Source organism: Pneumocystis jirovecii (genome assembly GCF_001477535.1).
Source record: "Pneumocystis jirovecii RU7 chromosome Unknown supercont1.16, whole genome shotgun sequence".
Classification (NCBI taxonomy): Eukaryota; Fungi; Ascomycota; class Pneumocystomycetes; order Pneumocystales; family Pneumocystaceae; genus Pneumocystis; species Pneumocystis jirovecii.
The window spans coordinates 213,458-236,339 of record NW_017264790.1 but is presented as its reverse complement, the minus strand read 5'-3'; the positions used below and the strand labels follow the sequence as shown (position 1 = coordinate 236,339).

Below are 22,882 nucleotides of genomic sequence, written 5' to 3'. Positions count from 1 at the left end.
CACATGTAAACCATAAAATCTTTCATAAATTTACTCTTTAAACACCCTAATATAATGTTATGAAAACTTCCATCGATTGCCACCTTAAATATATTAGGAAATATATATTTGTTCACAAACATCCTTACAAACTTGACATTCGCAAAATGTAGTCATCTACAAGTTTAATTAAAAAAATATATAATATAAATATATATTATACTGGTTCATCTGCACTTCGAGTTTGCATCTGTAAAATATGTAGCGTATATCCCAATCAGAATTTTTAGTAAATACCTGATAATAAGAAACTTTTCGTTGTTTACACTAAATAGCTATAAGATTTTATAAAAATAGTAAATAATGTACTTTTCCACACTGAAATAAATCTGTTATAGCCTTAATTGGTTTAGCGCCTTGAGCATTAAAAAGATTCATTTCTTCAATCTTTTTGTCTTCCTCTCTTCGCTCTTTTGATGCCATTTCTTGAGGCGTCATGGTACAAAATCGTGGTATACTAAGCTCACCACTAACAACATTTTGACGTAGAGTAGGATTATTCTTATCCTTTAAATTTAAAAACAAAGACCTCATTTTCTGTCTATAAGAACCATCTGTTTTACACAAACATGAATTAAAAACATATTCATCAATAGCTTTTGCTTTCGAAAGAATAGTTGCACTTGATTCTTCAGAACCATATACTAATGCATTGTAAATAAGATGAACACAATTATCCCTAACTTTATCCCCCGTAATATTCTTTTCAATACAATCTGTTGTTGAATCCCTTGTTTTTTCAAAAGTATTTGGTGTTGATAATTCAGATGTTGTTATTGGTGTATCTGTTTTATTTTCTGCCAAAGACACTTTCTTCCCACTCTTCATGGCACTCATATCTTCTTTCCACTTCTTAACAATCTCTTTAGCTAGATCTGCTACATATTTCTCTGAATAATTTCTTAATTTTCCAACTGTAATTCCTAACTTAGTATCCTGAAAAAAACTTAAAAAACAAGCAAAAAAAGATACTTAAGACAATATTACAATAAGAAGAGACTCTGAAACAATAACTTCCTTCTTTAAAAGATTCAATATATCTACAATAACCTGTTAATTACGTCAATTCCTCATTAAATTAAAAAAAGTCAAAAAACCATTTGATTTCGATCTTGAAAGGCTTTTTGAAGGTCTTTATGAACTTTACGGACTTCTACAATATCCATTTTATGCTTTCTGCTGTGCTTCAGCAGATCCTTTAGAATTTTAAAGAAGTCTTAAAATATCATGAATCGTATACCGTCTGAAACAGACATAAAATTAACAGTGGATTAATGAGATGGGAAAAAATAAAAATAAATAAAATACATAAACTACTTCCTACTTGACAATTTCTCAACAACCTCTTTTTGAAGCCGAGTGCCTTCTTTCTGTTGAGATAATTTGGAAATTGAACGCAGTTCATTACAAATATCTTTTGTTTTACCAAAATAAACTTCCTGTAATATATTTCTCATCTTAATTTCCATATCCTCAACAAGACGACCAACATGAGCAATATGAGAACTTGAATCGTCAACAGGAAGCTCTTGTTCAATCTAATTTTTTAAAGTATAAATATATATATATACATATACTACCTGTCGTGTAATATTACCACTTAAACTCATTTGACCCAATATATCATTTTGTGTCATCATATGAAGTATAATAGTGCTCGTAAGTCTGTAACGTACTGTTCGAGAAGTATCAGGAACTTCAAAAACATGTATAGAATCCCAGTAACCAGTATTTTTCGAAGACTCTGACCACAAAATGGTAAATACGTAACAAAAATAAAAAGAAAAGCTCAGTATATGAAAAATGTACCTTTTTTAATCAATACTACACCCGCAAAACCATTATCGAGATCCCATAAATATACACTTGAAATTCCCCCTTCATAATATCTTTTATTGATTAAATTGTATTCTTATCACTTTTTTTAAAAACATACAGTGTTCTGTATATATCAAATGCTTCGTTAAATGCAATTTCTAATTTACGTGTTTTTTCATTTGGTATAATCCCATCTACTAATACTGGAGTATATTCATTGCTCCAAGGTGAACGGTAAGAATCTCCATCTCTATTATAATCACATGCTAAATAAAGTTTTGATGTCTTTGGGCATTTTTTTATCTGCAAAGGCTGGTCAACTGATGCCAAAAGGTCTTCTGTTAAATCTGGTGCTATTTCAAGAACTGCTGCTATATTTTTTGTTATATCTTGAGATGGAAGACGTCTAAACAAATCTAATGCTGCATCCAATTGCTGGGCCTTTAAATATTAAAAATAAGCTTTAAATATTTATTTCTTTAAGTTTACCATATTTAAATGTTTTATTAAAGGTTCAATATTTCGATGGAGTTGAAAAAATCATGAAAACAAGTTATATTTTAAGGTGACATTATACAACAATTTAAAATGAGTTGCAGTGAACAGAATACATTGAAAATGAGAGATTATAAATGAGTTTTGCATATATTATATAAGAATAAAAACATTTTGATTTTTATAAATAAGCAAGTGAACGATCAATTTTCAAAAGATCATAAATAATTGTTTCAACGGGCATCCCTGATTTACGAGCCATATCCTTCTGTTTATTTCTTTCAAGATTATTATATTGATAAAGCAGTTTTCCATCTAATATTCCACGAGCAGGATTTGATGTTTTACTAACATAGGTAGAGGTTCTAAAATGACAATAAATAAGGTTTCCAAATATATACAGCAAAAATACCTATATGAAATAGGGTTTAAACCGGCTACTTTATCCTCTGTATTAATAAGCTGACCTTGAATAAAATAAAGTCGTCTATATGTTTTTTCAGGAAGCGAAATTAATACACCCATAGATCCATCTTGAGAAGCACACAAACATAAAGAATCTTGATTTTTAGAAGCCCTAGTTTCTTCTTTATCATTTACGTTCTGAGGAAATGCTTCTTTAGGAAGCATCAATATAGATTTTATATGAGAACCTACGTGGAAATCTCCACGTTTAAGCAATTTCTGACCAGAAAACGATTGAGGATCTAATACTATTAGAATTAACAGAAAAACATGGAAACAAAATACTCTCAGGGTCATAATTAAAAACATGAATATTCCCATCATCGTCACCAATGACAAAATATAAATGTTCATCATCTACCAGAAAATCTGCAGATGAAACAGATAAAGAACTATGATCTTTCCCAAAAAGAACCATTTTATAAGGTTCTTCCTAATTTACTATTTAGTACAATTATCAAAAATATCCTATATACTGACAGAAAACCCTACAAAACATATACTTTTCATAATATCTCCGAACAAAAGCATGTTTCGTATATTTTTGGCTACAGAAACATACATATTCAAGTCAATAAATGCAGTTCCAACTAATCTATCATCATTTTCCAAACTTCGAACAATAATCTAATTATGTTAAAAATATGTATTGTATAATAAATATATTTAATATTAAACCTTTTGTCGTTGAGCACTTAAAAGATAACCATTTATATCACACAATGTAGAAACAACACCTTTAACTTCTTCACGACAAACCAATTTCAATTTTTTGTTTGTTTCAGGCCTATTTGGCTCGGGTATCACATCAACTATTTCAAAAAGATATGTTGCACCACGCATAGCTAAATCTTCTCCACGAAATATACCAGTACCAACAGCAATAAATTCTTTACGGGCTTTAGTATATTCAGAAACCTCAAGGTTAACTGATTTAACAGTAATGGCAGCTTCATTTTTAGCAAACGAATATCTTCATGAAAAGTAAATACTAAATTAAATATTATATAGAAATACCTATCAATTATTTCCCATGTTCTAGGGGATAATAATTCCAAAAAACCATGAGGAAGTTTAGAAGAAACACTAGAATCATCTACAAAAATGAGTTATCAACATTGTATTTTTAAATGACTAACTTTCATGATCAAACATAGGCATATTATCTTCGTCTAAAACTTCATAATCTTCTAGCTCAGAAGTAGAAATAGCATAAACATGTTTCGAGACATGGTATGCAATAGAACTAACTGTTCTTCCAATCGCTACATTTTTTATAGCCATAGACCCATCATAAATAAAATCATCATTTAATTTCCCAATATTTATAACATCCTAAACAATTAAAAAAAATATTACGAACAAAATAATACCTCAGAATCACTATAAATAAACCCATTTTCATAATTCAAAGCATTAAAAGAAGAAAATTTCATTATTTTATTTTTTGTATTTACACAAAATATGCGTGGTAATGAATGTGGTGTTTTAATAATAAAATATGAAAGCTCACCAGCAACGAAGACGCATTTAATACCATTCTTACCAGAAAAAGGTATCATAGATTTCCCAGATAGCGAATAAACATTATTTTTAACATTATCCGACCCATTAGATTGCATATCATGATTTTGATAATTACAAAATGCAGATATGCTTGTTGTAAGTTTAAGTGTTTCAATTTTTAAAAAACGTAAAGGAAAAGAAGTCGACTCATCCTCAGTATACAGAAAACCTTTATAAATAATTACATCTTCCCATTCAGTACGAGCCTATAAAAGTAAGATAAAAATAAATTTAGCATAAAATAGAAAACAACCAATATATAAGGTTCATCCATTTTACTATCCAAATTCGTAACCAATATTTCCTGAACTTTATTTTCATAAACTTCATATATATTTTCATCATCAAAATTATTTTGAATAATTCTAGGTAATAAAGAAAAATTGGATTTAAAAACACAATCCATAGACGGAAGACGACAAATCTATAGTAATTAGTTCATTGTTATAATTGTTAATTAATGAATACCTTAAATTCATTATTTTCAAACAAAATAAAACAAAAAAAGATAGATAAAAAATCTAAAGATTTTGATATAAATGCATCATCAAAAATATTAATGGAAATCTCCTGAAATTTCGAATTGGTATTTCCGCTAGATTCCTTTTTTTTAGGGAATGCATATTTAATATGATTAGATAAATCATCTACAAAATAATTTGAAAAATTCTGATTTATAATTCCTTGAGGAGAAAAAAAACACGCCGAAACTATTTTTTCATTCTAAATAAAATTAAATAACATAGATACATTCAAATATATTACTTTTAAGATTGCAGGAAGAAAAAGCTGAACAAGTTCTTTAGATTCTGGCTCAGCAAACAATATAAAAAACTTATTACTTTTAAGCTTTAAAAAAACATAAGGATCCATTATACACGCATAAACAATTGTTTCATTCAAAGAATCATCCTTATCACATAATGAAATATATTGTGTTAAAAATATGTCTAAATAAAAATAAATATGTCTTTTTTTAATTCAGATTATACCAGTATTATAAACTCTAATACTATCGCATGATACTTGTAGAATTTTTGTATGATTAAAAATAGTACCTACTTCTATAGTATTCCCACATGTATCAAATTCTGTATTTTGTATTTCATCAAAACTTTCACCAACGGTAAATATCTATAGTAAAATTAATATTCTACTTTCGCTTTATTTCGGAGACATACCATACTTTCTTTTGACTTTGAAACAAAAAAATAATTATCTAAATTATTTCTTGAAGTAGACGATTCATCTACAAAACCTTGTATATCAAAATTTCTAAGAAAAATAGTCCACAGCCCACAACAGCCGGGAAGTCCAAAACCACCAATAACATCAGGTTGTATACTTTTCTATTTAAAGTCAAATATATTTACTATTATATTATCAACTTTAACCTTAAAAATGCTAACAGAACCAGTTCTATTTTTCCCAGTAGCTACTACTAAGTCAAGAACATATTGATCCTTTTAAAATTAGTACTTTTGATAATATACATTTTAAATAAACCGTACTTACCATATAGGACAAAAAAGATCTCCCAATGGTCATATCAACAATAGGTCCACAACTATATAAAGTATCAAATAAACGAAACTGTATATCTCCAAAAACTCCATTTCTTTGTAAAATACTACTGGTATCAACAATATCAAAATCTTCTCCATACAAATCATTTAAAACTTCTCTATCTTCATCAAATATTACTCGAGGTTCTGATAATAATTTCTCTGCAATTTCGCTTTGTCTTTTCCATTCCAATAATACACTATTAGAGACTTTGCTTCCAATAAACAATTGTTCATTGTTTAATAAAACTATACAGCTTGCTTCTGATTTCAAAAAATCATTTTTAACACTTTGATCCAATATTTTTACTGAAAGAGAACTGACAACTCTTCCATCTAACTTAAACCCAACCTGAACGAACCGTCCATCCTCGATAACCAATAAAACAGCACCAGGTTGATCATCTAATAGTTCCAAATATACCCCTACAGCTCCATTAAGTCTTAAATTAAGATCGTAATCTTCAATAAAATCCAAATGTGTGCATTTCCTCGCAAAAGAATTTACTGAAACAGCTTTAACTCGTGCTGCTTGGTCAACGTAGACCAACTCGTTATTTCCAATAAGAAGAGTACCTCCAATAGGATTTGGGAGAGGTAATACGCTAAACAAATCATAGGGAAGCTTATCAACAGTATAAATAGCAGTTGATGCTTTTTGTTGAAGATCTAATGTAATTGCCGTAAAACTCATCGTATCTTGACGATATGGAAGAAGTCCTGTTGACGTTTGAAATGCGGAATAAAGAATAGCAAGAGTAGGTTCTCGATAATCGTAAAGATAACCACAATCAACAATATGTGAAATCCCTTCATGCATTTGTTTCGAAGAAATAACAGAGGATGAATAATATGGTGATTGAGAAGACTCTATATCTTGGGTATTTGTCGTCATTATATCATCATCTAAAGAAAGAATATCTTTCTGGCGAAAAGGAATGATTGCAAACATATCCCGATAAAATCTAAGCGTTACACACCTATAAGACGGATCCATAACCAATTGTGTACTAAATTCAAGTGACAAAGACGACCGATATTCTTCTTTTTCATAGAAATGGATACTTACTGTTGAAATGCAAAAATTCGCCTTATCCCATTCCAAAAGAGACACTTTTGCTTCTCTAAAAGATACCAAAATACATTCTCTCTTTGTTATTTCATAATCTTTCGTACGAACCTTGCTCATAGACGTAATCTCCCCATACAACTCTGTTTCATATATAAGGACCAATGATGTCACCATCTCCAGCCGAGACGGCTCTAACTTCACATTTGAATCAAGAAAATTCTATAAAATATCAGAATAACTTTTTCCCTATATTTCCTCCTCTCTTTCTCTAATCTTCACACCTCATGGCGTCCCCCAAGATATGTCTCTGTCCCCTCTTCTTCTAATTTATCACAATACACCATTGATTCCTTTTGTTCTTTCAAAAGACAATAGATCTGCAGTCTATTTGACCTCCCAACAATCAGATTTTCTTCACTTGATGTAAACTGTGCCGCTAAAGCATATTCTACAGCAGTTGTCTCCGTGAGAGGCGTAAAAACCATCGACATCTTCAATGTCAACTGAAATAAAACTTATTTATGTCGATTATCCGTGAAATCTCTACAAGACCTCGTTAAACCCTTATTTTTTTGTTAAGTTTGCGATAAACACTGTTTACACCCTAAAAAATATCGAAATATAGGAAACACCATATTAAAGACCAGAAAATACCAAAAAATCTCTTCAAAACCCTCTACCTTATTCAACCCCCATACAAAACAAATATTATACCAATACACTCAAAATAAAAAATCATACTCCCAACAACATTTCCATGTATATACCACTATCTATTCATTGTTTATTTATGGTTTTCCCATTTCTACGTTATACTGATCCTCAACACTGCGGCTGCGGTGAAGAAGACCCATAAGATAGTCAGAAACGCCAAGAACACGAAGCCCTTTCTTTGGACTATCTAGAACCAAGGCTGGTGCCATTACTGGTGCTTCTATCTCTGCTGTTGCTGCAAGAGCTGCCCAAAAACGCGGTCCATCTCTAAAACACAGATTATACTGCAAATATGCCATTTACAGCAACAAACCTCCCCGGAACACGAATATACGCATGGCTGTCTGGTGTTATATGCAAAATCTCGGCTGAAATAGCCATTCCTGAGATACCCAATGCTTGTTGGAGTGCATATGTAATACGTTGCTGCCATGCTCGTGCATCAGGCACTGCTAAGTGAGATTTCTGCCTGTAAACACGTTATAATAAGTATATTACACGTAAATATACCATTCAAGGTGAAAATAAGTAAATTCAGGCGTATTTATAGCTTCTCGTAGTACTTGAGGGCTCATCTACAGAATTTATGACACGCTTAATAACACGCTTTCGACAATACGTGAAGCGTATACGCGACGCGTTTGTACGCGTTAAATATCGACGTGTAGTGAAATATATAGCAACGATAGCGACGACATCGATCAAATAAAAGAAAATGGAACTAGTTATGGAGGGGCCAGAGCTGGGTATTTGGGCAACAATATGTGTGGTAAGAAGGGGCAGAAGATGTTTTTTATGTTTTTGAAGTTGAAGCGGGATTTTAGGGTTTTTTTTTGTTTTCATTTTGGTTTATTTATAGTCATCAACGTAAATATGGGAAAAACCTTCTTGTGACAGTAGTAACGGGACTATCTATGATGCATACACTTGTTACAATATGTCTATATCCATTGGATCTTGCACTTGTTTCTTCTCGGGCGTTTTTTCCACGGTTTTTCTGGGTAATAGTGCCATTGATAGATGTTACAGTAAGCCGATTAAAACTGTGTAAGACATAAGTGGTGTATTGTGTATCTTATGTTTTTGTAGTTTATTACTGTACGTTTTTGAATCCTTGGGTTTTTAGTGTTTTTGACAGATCTAGTCTTTTATGGGTTGCATTTGCTTGATTTATTTTTCGTTCTTCCGTTTACATATTATTTTTACAGCGAATGGAATGAAAATTCAACAACAAAGACAAGAATTTTTGGAGCCTTTAAGCGTTCTCTTTCTTTCATGTTTTTATTTTTAGCATTATTTTTCATCGGATTTTTTATTACAACTAGGCAAATAACAAGCCTTAGTTCAGAAATAGATCGATTTCGAGAAATATTGACTACAGAGTGTAGATATTTTTCTACGATGTACATTTCTAATTGCTTTTAGATATAAAAAAAATCATGTTTTTTATTGTAGGTGTTCTTTTATTGTTCGGTATGGTCTTTTTTTGTACATATACAGCATTTGGTTTCTCGTTACTGCCTTTATGGATTATAAAAACAAGTCCGAAAAATATCCCAACATCAGCATCGGACATGAAACATGCTCTTATTCTTAATCGTGAAAAGCAGAGAACAATTGAAGTTCGTTGTATGGGATTTCATACTCAAATGAGTGCGAAAGATCGTAGAACTCTTCAATCTCTCCAAAGAGAGGAAAGAACTCTTGTACGTCGTGTTAGACTCGCAGAAGAAAGCAAAAAAAAATGGATGCAATCTATTTACTCTATTTTGCATATACTTCAATTACTCATTGGTAATTTACTTTTTCTTGTGTCTTTAATAATTGTTCTTTCTATGATAATAGCATTGTTAGTCTTTCTTGTATATAATGTTATTACTTATTTTTATAGGGCTGATAAATTAAGAAATACATACAGTAAAATTTCTTACAATTATATCGATAAAACACGGATTCTTATTTGGATAGATTTATTATCTGGCCTTTTTTCTAAGGAAAATACTCAACATTTTGCTTCCTTTTTACTAACTGGTTTAAGATATTTCCTATTAATCTTATTATAGCTACTTTTCTTATATTTTATCTTTATGCAACCTCTGTGATGGGAATTTTTAATATGAGAAAAACTATAAACATTGAGTATATTTTATTTGACTACATTTTTAAGTTTAATAAAATTTTAGTTTTTTTAGGTTTAATTCATATAAAAAAAAAAACACTTTATCTCATCCACTCTTAATTTCTACAGCTATTTTAATACTTGTTACGTTTTCATTTAATTATACTCTTAGCGAAGTATTTGAAAAAATGGTGTATAATTTTATTTATCTTTTTAGATAATTATTCCAAGATATAGTCATTTTGGCAAGCAAACTTATTGTAATTATACTGTACGTCTTGGAATATATTCGGTAATTGTATAATGATAAATTTAGATTCCTGATTCTCAAAATGTTTATGATTGTATTAATCATCCGGAATATATTTTCCGATGTTCTGAAACAAAAGATCACATTGCTACTAAATTTTGTACATTATCTATTTTAAGCACAATTATCAAAGACATAACGAGCAATTACAAGTTTTTCGAATCATGGTACTATTATTCTCACTTTTTGTTTTTGGTTATTTTCTTTCTTTCTTTTATATTTCTAAGTTTTTGTAAAAAATCAGGAAATATCTTTAGAGAAATTGAACCAGAAAGAGAATGTCTTTTATCCGTATTTTATCACTATTAAAAACTTTACAGCTGATTGTTTCTAGTAACGAATAATATAATTGAGAATTTTTTATATATTTCAGAATAGTGTATTATCAATTCTTAAATTTCCTTTTTTCATTTATATTTCTCCATATAATATCAATTTTCATGTAAATATTTTTATTAAAGCGTTTTGATTTATAGCTATTAGCTTTCAAAATATCTAACGTAATCGTATTAGGTTTTATAAAACTTATATTTTATAAAAAACTAATGAAATAACTTCAATGTCCTTTTTATTGAGTAGACGGTCTATGTTTCATACATAAAGTTTTTTAAATACTAATATTATATAGGAGTGCTTGTTACTATTCATTTTTTAATAAATATAATTATATAAATCAAAAATTACTTTCTTCTAAATCAAAATCAAAAAAGAATATAAACACAACAGAATCTACTGAAAATATCATAGACATTGAGAAGTTAAATAATAGTATTAATAATGTAATTTTTTATTTAAAAAAAGAATCAGAATCTCTTAAATTGGGCCGTTCTAACCTATCTTTGCTTCACAATGTAGAAGTCTCTATTTCCAAAGGAAAAAAGGCTTTTCTTAAGGATTTAGCACATATATCTATTAGAGATAATAGATCAATGATAATGACTATTTATGATAACGATGTTTTTAATAATTTTTTTATTTTTTAAATTAATATTAAATAGAATATCAAATATTTGATTTCAGCAATTCGTTCTTTATCATATGGATTGAATCCTGTAGTCCATCCATCTAATCCTCTTCAATATATTATACCATTACCTCTACCAACAAAGGAAAGTCAGAAGAAAGTATTACAACAAATATCAGAGTTGGGGGAAAATACAGGAATAGCTATACGAAATATAAGGACAATAAATATGAAACGTCTTAAAAAAGCCAAACAATATGGAAATTTAACAGAAGATGAAGTTAACTCTAAAGAAAAAGATATTGCAAAAATTATCAATCAGGCAAATCAAGAAGTAGAAAAAATAATTGAGAATACAAAAAAAAGTATTTTAGAAAATAAGGTATCTATTAATGCTTATTGATAATCAATATTATTATTACAAAAACTACCAATATACAAAAACAATAACTCTAAGTCTGTTAATTCATGTATACTATTTTAAATTATATATGTGCATGTTTTTTATATTCAATTATTTCACTTATAGTTTTGAGCATTTTCTCCTTTTGATCTAATTTTATTGATGAATTCTTATATATGTACTGACTAGTATAAAAAGTTGAGTTATTCATATTAAGCGTATTCTGATAATCGAGATTATTTTTTAATTCTTCGTTTGTTTTCTGTTTATTACTTAATATCTGTTTTTCTAATTCTGAGCTATGGGTTATATTATTTGAAGATTCAAGCCAAATAGGTATATATAACTTCAAATCATTCATAGAAACAGAAGAAGGCCTCCACGGAATTAGTGTTTGCTGAATATATTTCTTAACAACAACTTCCATAGACGTTTTTTCCTGATTCTTTGCTTCATAAACATAAGCACTTTTACTAAGTTTATTTTTATATGTTGTTTTTGCACTTTTACTTTCTGGTTGCTTTCTCTGTGTTTTTTGTATCGTATCTTCTTGTTTTATATCATTTTTATTATAATTTATATATTTTTCAGACACATCTAGTGCTTGCTCTTTACTCTTTTGAATTTCTAAATCCGAACATACATTTTTTATATTTTCTTTTATAAAAGACTTAATAGAATCTGTTCTTAATGATGATTTTTTCTCTTTATGATACAATTTTGGTTCTTTATATGACAAAACATTTGGTTCTGGCACTTTTATTTGTGTGCTTGCTGTTTTTTTCTTTAATCTCTGTAATAAACGACTTTTTCCAACTAGATCTGAATCACAAATTTTAGAATCTTTCTTTTCTGCTTTGTCTAAATGCATTGCTTCTATATTTCGAGTAAGTTTTGCAATAGACATGATCTCAACTGTTCGTGTTGAAGCATTCCGTATTCCCTTCAAGCTGCCAGATAGAACTAAGTAATTAAATATCATATGTCTTTTATATTTAAATTTTGTCTATTTTTTTAACTTTTTTTTCCAAAATTTCTTAACTTTATAATTTTCTTAATTTTTTTGATTAACATTTTCTAATTTTAAAAATTACATCGTTTAACATAAATTATTATTTCTAACATTTTTAAATATTTAGCATCAAGAAAAGGAAAAAAAGCAGAAGAAATATACTATATAGATCTTGAAACAGTTTTTCAATATAATAAAGTTTTTTTTAAATTTTTTTTTGGTAAATATTTGTCTATTTTTCAAATACAAAAGTAGATATTGTTACTCGGCAGTGATTCTGTTAAAAACAACTGAATTGTCTTAAAAATGAATAATTTGAGGTTTGTGTATACTTTATTGATTATATTTGTTTTTTTCTGGCTTTAAATTGCTAATATTGATGGATTAGTGTGTTATCAGAGAATCCAATTAAAGATGAGACAGATCCTATAATGTTAATAAGATTCTGAATTTATTAATACTTCTAATTGAATTTAGAGAGTCAAAGAAGTCCTCAAATTTGCTAGATGTGTTTCCAAAGTTTGATATGGATGTTATGACAGCAGCGTATATGTCAACGATGGAAATTATTAATGAGGAAGAAGATGTACTGTTTACAGAATACAAAGAACTTTGCCAAGAACTTCAGTCATGGATACGTAGTAGAATTGTATATGATCATCTTATAACACGAAAACGGTGATTTATAGTGTCTTTTGAAGAAAAAAGTTAATATGGAACATTTAGTATACGCTTAAGTGTTGACTGGATAGTTGCAAAGGAGGATGAGCTTGAGAGAACGCGTAGAGAGATACTAGGTTGCATGGAAGCGGTTAAAAAAGCGCTTGGACTCTTATTTTCTTCATAAACTAAACTGAAAATATATATCAGACTTGCTTACAACAATTTTCATTTCTAACACCACTCATCAGATTATTACAATGTTTAATCTTTGTTTTTTGTGCTGTTTTGTAGACAAAAATGGATTAGTCCTTATGAGTAAAGGATTTTAAATATTTCATGTTTATGGCTAACTAGGCTTACATAGAAATTCACTAAGAACATTTAATATCTAATATTCATTTATATACATACGACTGCTGGTATACATTAGGAAATAACATATATATTTAATTATCATTTATGTTTATTCATTCTTTCACTTGTTTATTTACACTTTAGATTCATTCTCAGTATTTAAAAGCATATTTTTTCATTTTTTTATATTTATTTTTACGCTTTAACTTTTTATATTTTAAACTTTATTAAATAAACAATTTTTATAAGAATACCAAAATACTATAAATATCATCTTAATTTACTCATATATATACTTATTATGTATTATTCATCTGTTTATATTTTAATTTTGTCTTCCGTTTTATATTACAAACATCTATCGACATTTAAAAAGCATTTGTTTAATCTTAAAGAAATGGTTTTGTTTTTTATTATTAAATTATTAAACTTATGTATGTTAACTTAAGAAAAAGACAATATTTAACATATTTAATATAGGAATTTGTGTTTGTTTTTTATAAGAAATTGATAAAATTATTAAAAAATGGGAAATAATATTTCTAATTTAAATAAAAACAATTTTAAGCAAAAGAAAGAGGTATTTTTTTTAAAGTTGTCTTTTATTATTTGAAAGTTAATTTTAGCCTTTAGAAGTCATTTTCACCAGTTTCTTCACCTAAAAACAATCAACGACCAGTCCGTGAATGTTATACAGACAAATCATCTATTCAGACGGTTGTCCGTTATTTATATAGTAACCAGGACGAATTTAGTATGTTATTATTATTGTTTTATAAGTATTATTGTATTCATTTTTAAAGATTACAATCTCTATACATCAGCAAATATCGATGAAGAGCTACTGGGACTTTCTATTTTAATTACAGATCAAGTGGATAAATTTTCAAATCTTGAAATACATCCTTTATTTAAAGATGCGTTAAATGATTTTTCGATGTATATTTCTTCAAAAAAAGATATTCCTAAAATTCCTGTTTTTTTTGAAATAACACCAAAAATCATTAAATCACAACCAAAGGTTTTATATGTTAAACATCAATAATTTAGTTAATCTGTGTTCAGGATAAGCAGGTTGTATCTATAGACCCTTTGCCAGATAATCTCTTTCATTTGAATCACAAACGTTTTGATAGACAAGAAAAACATATTCGGAATATTGAACGTGAAAGATTTGCACACGATCAGTTTTATTTGGAACAAAAGATTGATCAGCTTCATAGCTCAGATTGGAAGAAGATTGTCATGGCTATTTCTAAAATTACAGGTTCTAAAGACCCTTTGGAAACACAAAGACAGTTTATCATTCAAAAATTAGAACATGTTTTAAAAAAATTTAACTCATGGAAAGAATTTGAATTAAAGAATAAAAGAAAGTCTAAGGAAGTGACTAATTCAAATCAAGATTGTGTCTCAAAAACTAGTAGGTCTAGTTTTTTAAAAAATCATTTGAAAAAACAAAAATTGAATACAGAAATTCCAGAAATTTTTATACCAGAAAAAAACGATTCTAATAAATCCAACATTAACAAACCTATTCAAAAAAAACGTAAGATATCTTCAAATTTAACAGATTCAGCAAATAGTCATACAGAATTTCCATTATTTAATACAATGCATGAAGAGACTAAAAAAAATAAAGATATATCTATCGAAAATGATGATGAATTGATTAGAACTAAAGATTCTTTTATTAAGAATGAAAATAAATGTAATAAAAATCAAAATAAACCCACAAAAAATGAAAATAAGTCCATTAAAATTCAAAATATATCAAATAAAAATGAGAGTATATCTATTCAGAATGAGTATATCCACATCGAAAATAAAAAAGAAACAAATACAACTGTACATTCTTTAATTGAAAATAAAAAAAAATCATTCATAAAATCACCCCATGTAAGACAAGCTATTACAAATAATTGGCGTAGAAGTAACAGAATGATATTAGCGTTTGGGCAGCCGCTTCCTAAAATAACCACAAAAGTTCAAGAATTTTCATTACCATTTGAGATTTTAAAAGACGTACAAAAGTGAATATTCTATATTAATGACTAATGACGTATTTTTGTACGATTTTAAATAATTATTTTAATGCTAATAAATATTTTAGCATGAGGCTATTATTTATCAACATATTTAAACCAATAGCACAAAACTATTCATAATAAATATAACTTAACAATTTCACAAAAAATAACCCCATATACTTTTCCTATTTTTAATATGCATATATATGATCTTAAACACTTTTAACCAGGACTCGAAAATAAATATAAGCGCATCTTTGATGTTATTGTATTCAACATTAAATGATTTTATAAAATTCTCAACATTAAAAGCTGATTTGTACGAAATAATATTTTTAACAATGTTTTGAAAAAAATGAGATATATAACCAAAAAAAATAGATTTATCAGCACTTTTTTTTTTATTAGAGTAAACTTCTGAATGAAACTCTTGTATAAAATGAATAGAAGATGATACACGGTTGAATGTATTAATAAGTGCAACAAGTTCAGTTCTTCTTAATAAAAAATTATCTTGATGTAAAGAATCATTAAACTCAAAAAGAATTTTTAATGCAGTGCCAAACCCAGCAACTTGAATTTTTCCCCATAAACGACATTTATCACAACTTACACAATCCATAAGTTTGCTAACATTTCTAAAACGCATTCGAAATTCGTCCTTTAAATGCATTGCATGATTATTATGTGACGTATCGAACATAAGCTTTTCATCAAATAAATTAGGAAAATAAGTTATCTTTCGAATCAATTCATTAACTTTATGCTATAATATATTAGATAAATTTTAAAAAATATAAATAATAACTTTAGTTATTGCATTACTTTTGACATCACCTTCACAAAATGTATAATTTTTTAAATAGTTATGCAACTTTGCTAATGCTCGTAAAATTAATACATAATTAAAATATATATTTTCAATCCGATCAGAATGATTTCCAACACGTTCCATAAAACATTGCAAGTTCGGCTCCTATCCCACATAAGGCAAAATGATCCTAAAATAAGGCTATACGGACCCATAAACCAGTCATTTTGTTTAAATATTCTTTACACAAATGAGTCGATATACTTGCATGCATACCTGATATAATCCGATAAAATACTCTTTTTTCAAGACAAACAGACTCTTGCATCATAGCATTGTACTTCTTATCGTTATTCTGGGATCCCCGATTGTTTTTATGCAACATTATTGCTTCCAGTTTATTTGCAGAAGAAAATTCTTTTAATGGAACTACAAAATCGTAAGGGAGAACAAAACAGTTTTCTCTATATATAGCTCTCCAAACTTGATGCGCACTAGGACCAGAATAACCAGTATATCTTTCAGGATTGTCTACTAAAGATACATAGACAATATTTTCTTCAGTTGACTCGTCTTCGGGAATACAATAATCTCGTTTTGAATGATCTGATTCTTCATAAACACATAATTCAGAAGTCCCACTTCCTAATGCACCACCTAAAGGCGACCCAGTTGAACTTGCATGATGATGTGGCTGCTCTGCAGTAAGACCTCGAATTTTCCCTAGTGAAGAAAGTTTCCATGCTTCAGGAAGCGCTGATTCCTCCAAAGTATCAACCATACAAGCATAATTGCCACACAGCCCATCCTCAACACCCCAGAAAGAACACTGAGTACCAAAAAGATTTAACCGATAATATTTAAAGTAATCCGTCCCTGTTGTTAAGCTTTTTAAGAAAGGATCTAATTCTAAAGCAATTTTCTCAATCAAACTAAAAGGTATTGGATAAGATGCTACATCTGACAACTAGAAAACAAAAAAAAAAATTAGCCATAAACAAAGATATATAAAAATCAGCTACCCAATGAGTTTCTTTCTTAGATGGATTCGAAATAATATCAACCAAAATCCATGCACATACAAGACTTAGAAGAGAGAAAAAAACCTTCCATCTAAACATAACAACAGTTATATTCGACACAAAACCTTGGCAAAAAGGTTATTGAGAACTGTAATAAAATTCTCCAGAATATCGTTAAAAAAACCCGAAAAAAAAACAAAACTAAAAAATAATGAAATCCAGTGCTCCTTTTTATATTTATTTATCTTCCTGAGTGCTTTTTTATTTCAAAATAATTGAATTTCAATTGTTTTCTTTTTCAAAGAATCTATCGTCTTGCGCCGACGAGAAATTTGCATTAGAATATATTTTTTAAATACCGAATATCTTAATATTATAAAAATGATTTATATGCAAGACTTATTTTATTTATCCTGTTTAACTAAATAAATCTATATTTTCACATCTTAAATATAACCTATGTCAATTAACGTGTGTATTTAAGCCGTGAATATAATTTTTTATGATATATTTTCTAAATAAATACTATTTTTTTAAAAAAAGCACTTTTTAATGAAATTCACATGTTTTTTATATTAATAGTTCCTTTTTATTCTTTACTCGTGTATTTAGCAAACAATTGAGACTTCTGATATTGATGTTTTAAAAACAAAAACCGTCTATAAAAGCAAAAACTGCTTAAAAAAATAATTATTCTAAGAAAGATATTTTTATAATATTCTTGTACCATTAAGTCTAAGTCTAATCTGAATCCACTAACATTTATCAATAGCCCTGCTAAAATTTAAAAAAAAAAAAACAAAATACACTTTTGACACCGCTCAAAAAAAAACATTCATTTAAAAACAGTTTATAACATTTTCCTATCAAAATATACTATTTTCTCCCGTTTTTCCACTATTTATTCATATTTTTAAAATTTTCTTTTTTTTTGACGTTAACATGAGTTAACAATTAGAAACGATTAAAACAATCTTTAAAATTTAAGATGTCTAAAATCTCTACACCAGAGTTAAAGAAGGTAAAATTAATATAATAAATGATAAATTTCTTGTTAATAATAAGAAGTATATGGATAAGAAAGTTTTTTTGATGTTAAATGGTTCACGCAAAGTAATCGGTGTTCTTAGAGGATATGATGTAAGAAAGAAGCTTAAATTGAGAATATAAAGATTTACTATGAAAGGTTTTCTTAAATATTGTCTTAGATGAAGCATTTGAAGAGAAAGAAGGAGGGGAAAAGTGTGCGATTGGAACAGTTGTGCGTTTCAATATGTTTTTTTTGATTAAATAGTGGATTTCCTAATTATGTATTTTATAGGTTATTCGAGGGAACTCAGTAGTAATGGTTGAAGCATTAGAGAGAATCTAAGTTTAACTGCATAAAAATCTAGTATTTGTGATATTGATGGGATAATTTTGTGTTAATATTTATATATTTTGGAAATGATCATTCTATATAAATAAATATTTTAAAAAAATCAATAACTGACTCTAATATTTTTATCGAGATGTATATGTTACAATGATTTTGTTTCCATTCTAACTACCTGTTGATGTTTCATGTTTTGAATGTCCATTAAATTGTGAATAAAGATAAATTTTAATATGTATGTAGAGAGTATATGGACACGCTTTATATGAAATTAAACAAGAAATAAGACATATTTTCTTTTGTAAAAATAGCCCGTAAGATAAATAGGTAAATATTATTTTCCTGAAAGTTTTGTTATTTTAAATTTAATATTAGATATCTATAAATTCAAAAATGAAAAATATTGATTTTTTAAATAAGGAAGTTATCTTTCAATATATCAGTTTGTGCTAATATCATCATCATTTCTTCATCACTATTTAAAATTAAAAAATAAATTAATATATAAAAAACAAAAACATACAGATATTTAGAGATAACGACATCTTCTACCAGACCTTTTCTTCTTCTTGTTTTAAGCATAAAATCGCGAGCTAAGCTTTGTCCAGAAGCAGGTTCAAATAATTGAAGCACTGCGTTTTTATCAAGAGGATCACCAGGAACAACCTATATAATTTAGTAATGCAAAGATATATTATTAAATCATTTATTACCTGCCAGTGATCAAAGATTTGCTGACAAAATGCTTGTCCTTGAGTGTGAGTACGAAGATCTGTTTCAAATCCTGAAGCATCGATAACAGGTAATAGTGCTTTTATTGTATATAAAGGAGAACCAGCTTTTGGTATATCTTGAGTAACATGTCCTCTTCTTCTACCTAAAACAGTATAAACAGAAGATATACAATCTGCAGGCGCTTGTATTTCAACATAATAAACGGGTTCCATAAGTCGTGGAGTAGCCATTAAAAATGATGAATAACAAATTCTTCTAATAGTAGGAATGATTTGTCCGCCACCTCTATAAATAGATTCTGGTGCAAGAACAGCATCAAGTATTTTAAATTTCACGTTCCTTATAGCTATATTATATTTAATATAAACAATATCATAAAAAATATAACTCACGTTCTTCACAAAGAGGACCTTCACGGGTACCTAAAAAGTGCCATTAATATATTAATTATTTTTTGATTAAAATATACCCCATTGAAAACCTATATTTTTTAATTTTACCTTTTTAGATGAGAAAACTTACCTTGACGAACAGAATCTCTTACTGTATTCAATAATTTTTTATCAACCTAACATAAGACAATGAATAAGATTTAAAAATCGTATTAATAATACCTCTGAAGGCAAAGTATCATCTAACAAAATATTTGGTCCTTGATCACCTGGTCCAAATGCCCATATTGAACGAGATGCCAATATATCCCATTGGTATTTTTCAAAAAATTCTCCTACTTTCCGTATAGGCCATTTTATGTTAACTTTTCCCGTTTCTATATCATTAGCAATACCATCATCCAATGGTTCTGCAATCATTGTAATTTTATTTCTAAAATTAATGTTAATTGTATAAAAAAAAATAAAAAGTATATTTTACTTTTTATTAGGAGAATTTGCATAACATTTAACAGCAGATGTTTCTACAACAGTCTCACAAAATCTTACTATAGGATCAGAAACTTTTATTTCAATTTCTGAATAAAGTTTTCTAAGATCATGTAAAACACAATCCATATAAAGTTCTCCTGTTCCAAAAATAATATGTTCACCCGATTCCTCAACTTTAATTACAGAAAGGGGGTAACTTTTATTAATCATACGTAGTCCAGAAAGCATTTTTGGTAATTCTGAAGGATTAACTGGTTCTACTGCAACTTTAAATACTGATTCTGTAAAATGTTTAACAGGTCTAAAAATAAAAATATCGTCAGAAAGATCTTTAGAAACAATAGTAGATGTTTTTGAAATAGAACTATCTACACCTGCAAGAAGAACAATAGAACCAACTGGCGCACTGTCAATAGGTATACTATATCGTGCTTCTCCAATCCAAATTCCAGAAACTAAGCTATAAACCATATCTTCTTCGTCATCAATCGAATAGTTTTCTCCAAGAACCTTTACATGATCCCCAGAATGAATAGTTCCACTCATAACTCTTCCAAGTGTATAAAATTCACTAGCATCTATAGTATTTAATAACTTTGTTGCATGTATTATTAAAGGTCCGTTAGGATCGCATTTTTGCATAGCCTGTGCTATCTCAGAATCTAGAGGTCCTGTATATGTATGTTGAATCTATAAAATATCAAAAGCTTTTTTAAAATGAGATAGAAATAACCTTAGTCATTGCACCATCAATTGGAGAAGGGATATGGTTAACAACCATATCTACAAATCCAGTAGAAGTTCCAAAAAATTCTGCACATATAAGTTTCAAAAGTGTTTTTACATCTAATTTAAAATGAGAAGGTTTTAAAAAAATTCCTAAACTTTTTAGGGTCTTATCAAGAATTTCTGGAGTTTCTCCAAGTGTTTGACTATAAAGCTTATATAAAGGTTCAAGAATAAAGTGTACAAATGTTCGTTTTGCATCCTGTTCCAAAGGGCTTTTTGAAAATTTGCGACTTTGGGAATTGTAATAAATATCTCCCCATAATCTTTTTGAAAATTCACTAATATTTACACCGTCTTATAAAAAATAAATATTAAATATTAAAAATAAAAATTATTACCATATGTGTCTGCATACATTTTTGCGAAAGAACGTAATGAAAAACACCAATTCATATCCGTGGAAGCAAAACACACATTTTCTTTTTCAGGAGAAAGACGATAATGATTTGCACCACATGATCTTGTTATTATTAATTAAGCTTAATTATATAGAAATAAAAATACCTTATGATACTATTAATTTCTTCAATGGTATGCCTAAGTTTGAAATAAGCATCTACAGGGGGTAATTTAAGTTCTAGTATAAGTCTATCCATCTTATTTATTACCAAAACGAGAGGAACATTTTCTGATATAGCGTGTCTTATAATCTTTTCTGTATTGACAAGTACCTAGACATATATATCATAATTTTTAGGAATAATACAAATCTTACCCCTTCAATAGCATCAACAATAAGAATTACACCATCAACTAAACGAATAGCAGATGCAACTTCATCCACGAAATTAACATGGCCCGGTGTATCAATTATATTAAAAAAAAAAGACTTCCCTTTTATATTTTGAAGTACAAGAGACATTGGTGTCACTTTGATTGACATCCCGCGATCTCGCTCAAGCATATGAATATCACTATATTTTAACTATGTAAAAGGAATTCAATTTATAAATCATAATTAATTTAAAGTATTAACCTTTTTTTTTGATTCCATTTTTATATCATGAGTTTCTTGAACTAACATATCTAAAAATGATGTCTTTCCATGATGAAGATGGCCAACTAGGGCAACATTTCGCACAAATTCTAATAACGACATTAAATCAATCATAAATCTCAAATTCTATTAGCATATTAAAAATACACAAAGAAATACACACTCTTTAGAGTAATGAGTTGTTGGAAGCTCTGTTTCTTCAATAGAAAACTTTTTAACCTTAATTGGCTGAACAATGGGCTCGCTTAATGGTTGTGTATCTTCTTCATGGACTAAAATTTCAACATCTGGCCCATAAACCTTTTCCACATCAGAAAACTCCACACGAATACTTTCCTATTCAATTCCTTTACCTCTACTGCTGATGGATAATATTGCTTGTCTTCGTGTAAAACAACAGCTTGTTGTGTTTGTGCTATAGCAATTAAAAGTGAAAGTAAAAAACAAAAATACTACAAATATCATCTGATTCATCATCTGATAAATATTCTTCAACTAGCCCAATATCTTCATCATTTAAATATGGTCCATTTGTATTTTCTACTTTCACTACTTCTTCATCTGAATCAGTTTTTCCAATAAAATTACCAAACCTATAGATATTAGAGATCTTAAATAATAAAATTTATGTATTTGAACTCATCATATAACGTTTCATCCATTGATTTTTAAAATTTTAC

At 28.3% G+C, this 22,882-nt stretch overlaps 12 protein-coding genes across 12 annotated transcripts; 5 read left to right on the top strand and 7 right to left on the bottom strand.

The window, feature by feature from the left end:
- Positions 1-40: 40 nt before the first annotated feature.
- T551_03374 (transcription elongation factor S-II) lies at positions 41-1,205 on the bottom strand (the record flags this gene model as incomplete). Its single annotated transcript, XM_018375637.1, has 5 exons — positions 41-156; positions 203-306; positions 349-975; positions 1,027-1,089; positions 1,137-1,205. The coding sequence occupies 5 exons, from the start codon at positions 1,203-1,205 to the stop codon at positions 153-155; spliced, it is 867 nt and encodes a 288-aa protein (XP_018228243.1). The 3' UTR covers positions 41-152.
- A 147-nt stretch (positions 1,206-1,352) lies between these two features.
- On the bottom strand, positions 1,353-2,349 carry T551_03373 (F-actin-capping protein subunit beta; the record flags this gene model as incomplete). The annotated part of the gene is made up of 5 exons (XM_018375636.1): positions 1,353-1,577; positions 1,620-1,783; positions 1,849-1,928; positions 1,976-2,298; positions 2,347-2,349. The coding sequence occupies 5 exons, from the start codon at positions 2,347-2,349 to the stop codon at positions 1,353-1,355; spliced, it is 795 nt and encodes a 264-aa protein (XP_018228242.1).
- Positions 2,350-2,533: 184 nt separating this feature from the next.
- T551_03372 (cleavage/polyadenylation factor CFT1) lies at positions 2,534-7,511 on the bottom strand (the record flags this gene model as incomplete). Its single annotated transcript, XM_018375635.1, has 16 exons — positions 2,534-2,717; positions 2,765-3,059; positions 3,103-3,250; positions 3,298-3,444; positions 3,496-3,790; positions 3,835-3,913; positions 3,957-4,152; positions 4,191-4,589; positions 4,637-4,807; positions 4,852-5,106; positions 5,149-5,333; positions 5,376-5,517; positions 5,565-5,732; positions 5,778-5,846; positions 5,890-7,239; positions 7,302-7,511. The coding sequence occupies 16 exons, from the start codon at positions 7,509-7,511 to the stop codon at positions 2,534-2,536; spliced, it is 4,293 nt and encodes a 1,430-aa protein (XP_018228241.1).
- A 297-nt stretch (positions 7,512-7,808) lies between these two features.
- On the bottom strand, positions 7,809-8,309 carry T551_03371 (uncharacterized protein; the record flags this gene model as incomplete). Its single annotated transcript, XM_018375634.1, has 3 exons — positions 7,809-8,001; positions 8,048-8,203; positions 8,245-8,309. 3 exons carry the CDS (start codon positions 8,307-8,309, stop codon positions 7,809-7,811), a joined length of 414 nt encoding a protein of 137 aa, XP_018228240.1.
- A 140-nt stretch (positions 8,310-8,449) lies between these two features.
- Positions 8,450-10,472, top strand: T551_03370 (uncharacterized protein; the record flags this gene model as incomplete). Its single annotated transcript, XM_018375633.1, has 10 exons — positions 8,450-8,503; positions 8,559-8,781; positions 8,861-9,011; positions 9,060-9,118; positions 9,160-9,583; positions 9,626-9,765; positions 9,798-9,873; positions 9,927-10,029; positions 10,071-10,124; positions 10,170-10,472. 10 exons carry the CDS (start codon positions 8,450-8,452, stop codon positions 10,470-10,472), a joined length of 1,587 nt encoding a protein of 528 aa, XP_018228239.1.
- A 250-nt stretch (positions 10,473-10,722) lies between these two features.
- On the top strand, positions 10,723-11,530 carry T551_03369 (uncharacterized protein; the record flags this gene model as incomplete). Its single annotated transcript, XM_018375632.1, has 3 exons — positions 10,723-10,751; positions 10,792-11,119; positions 11,162-11,530. The coding sequence occupies 3 exons, from the start codon at positions 10,723-10,725 to the stop codon at positions 11,528-11,530; spliced, it is 726 nt and encodes a 241-aa protein (XP_018228238.1).
- An 82-nt stretch (positions 11,531-11,612) lies between these two features.
- T551_03368 (uncharacterized protein) lies at positions 11,613-12,512 on the bottom strand (the record flags this gene model as incomplete). The annotated part of the gene is made up of 1 exon (XM_018375631.1): positions 11,613-12,512. One exon carries the CDS (start codon positions 12,510-12,512, stop codon positions 11,613-11,615), a length of 900 nt encoding a protein of 299 aa, XP_018228237.1.
- A 336-nt stretch (positions 12,513-12,848) lies between these two features.
- Positions 12,849-13,389, top strand: T551_03367 (uncharacterized protein; the record flags this gene model as incomplete). Its single annotated transcript, XM_018375630.1, has 4 exons — positions 12,849-12,862; positions 12,931-12,975; positions 13,020-13,220; positions 13,269-13,389. 4 exons carry the CDS (start codon positions 12,849-12,851, stop codon positions 13,387-13,389), a joined length of 381 nt encoding a protein of 126 aa, XP_018228236.1.
- Positions 13,390-14,085: 696 nt separating this feature from the next.
- On the top strand, positions 14,086-15,596 carry T551_03366 (uncharacterized protein; the record flags this gene model as incomplete). The annotated part of the gene is made up of 4 exons (XM_018375629.1): positions 14,086-14,139; positions 14,193-14,313; positions 14,363-14,580; positions 14,625-15,596. 4 exons carry the CDS (start codon positions 14,086-14,088, stop codon positions 15,594-15,596), a joined length of 1,365 nt encoding a protein of 454 aa, XP_018228235.1.
- Positions 15,597-15,746: 150 nt separating this feature from the next.
- T551_03365 (uncharacterized protein) lies at positions 15,747-17,521 on the bottom strand (the record flags this gene model as incomplete). The annotated part of the gene is made up of 4 exons (XM_018375628.1): positions 15,747-16,355; positions 16,398-16,565; positions 16,612-17,367; positions 17,423-17,521. The coding sequence occupies 4 exons, from the start codon at positions 17,519-17,521 to the stop codon at positions 15,747-15,749; spliced, it is 1,632 nt and encodes a 543-aa protein (XP_018228234.1).
- An 889-nt stretch (positions 17,522-18,410) lies between these two features.
- On the top strand, positions 18,411-18,794 carry T551_03364 (mRNA splicing protein SMX2; the record flags this gene model as incomplete). Its single annotated transcript, XM_018375627.1, has 4 exons — positions 18,411-18,443; positions 18,488-18,562; positions 18,609-18,683; positions 18,744-18,794. The coding sequence occupies 4 exons, from the start codon at positions 18,411-18,413 to the stop codon at positions 18,792-18,794; spliced, it is 234 nt and encodes a 77-aa protein (XP_018228233.1).
- Positions 18,795-19,208: 414 nt separating this feature from the next.
- On the bottom strand, positions 19,209-22,864 carry T551_03363 (uncharacterized protein; the record flags this gene model as incomplete). Its single annotated transcript, XM_018375626.1, has 17 exons — positions 19,209-19,272; positions 19,321-19,463; positions 19,511-19,878; positions 19,925-19,954; positions 20,002-20,013; positions 20,055-20,100; positions 20,147-20,357; positions 20,406-21,106; positions 21,150-21,499; positions 21,544-21,665; positions 21,710-21,876; positions 21,921-22,130; positions 22,182-22,320; positions 22,366-22,502; positions 22,535-22,617; positions 22,659-22,795; positions 22,842-22,864. The coding sequence occupies 17 exons, from the start codon at positions 22,862-22,864 to the stop codon at positions 19,209-19,211; spliced, it is 2,943 nt and encodes a 980-aa protein (XP_018228232.1).
- Between the last annotated feature and the right edge of the window lie 18 nt (positions 22,865-22,882).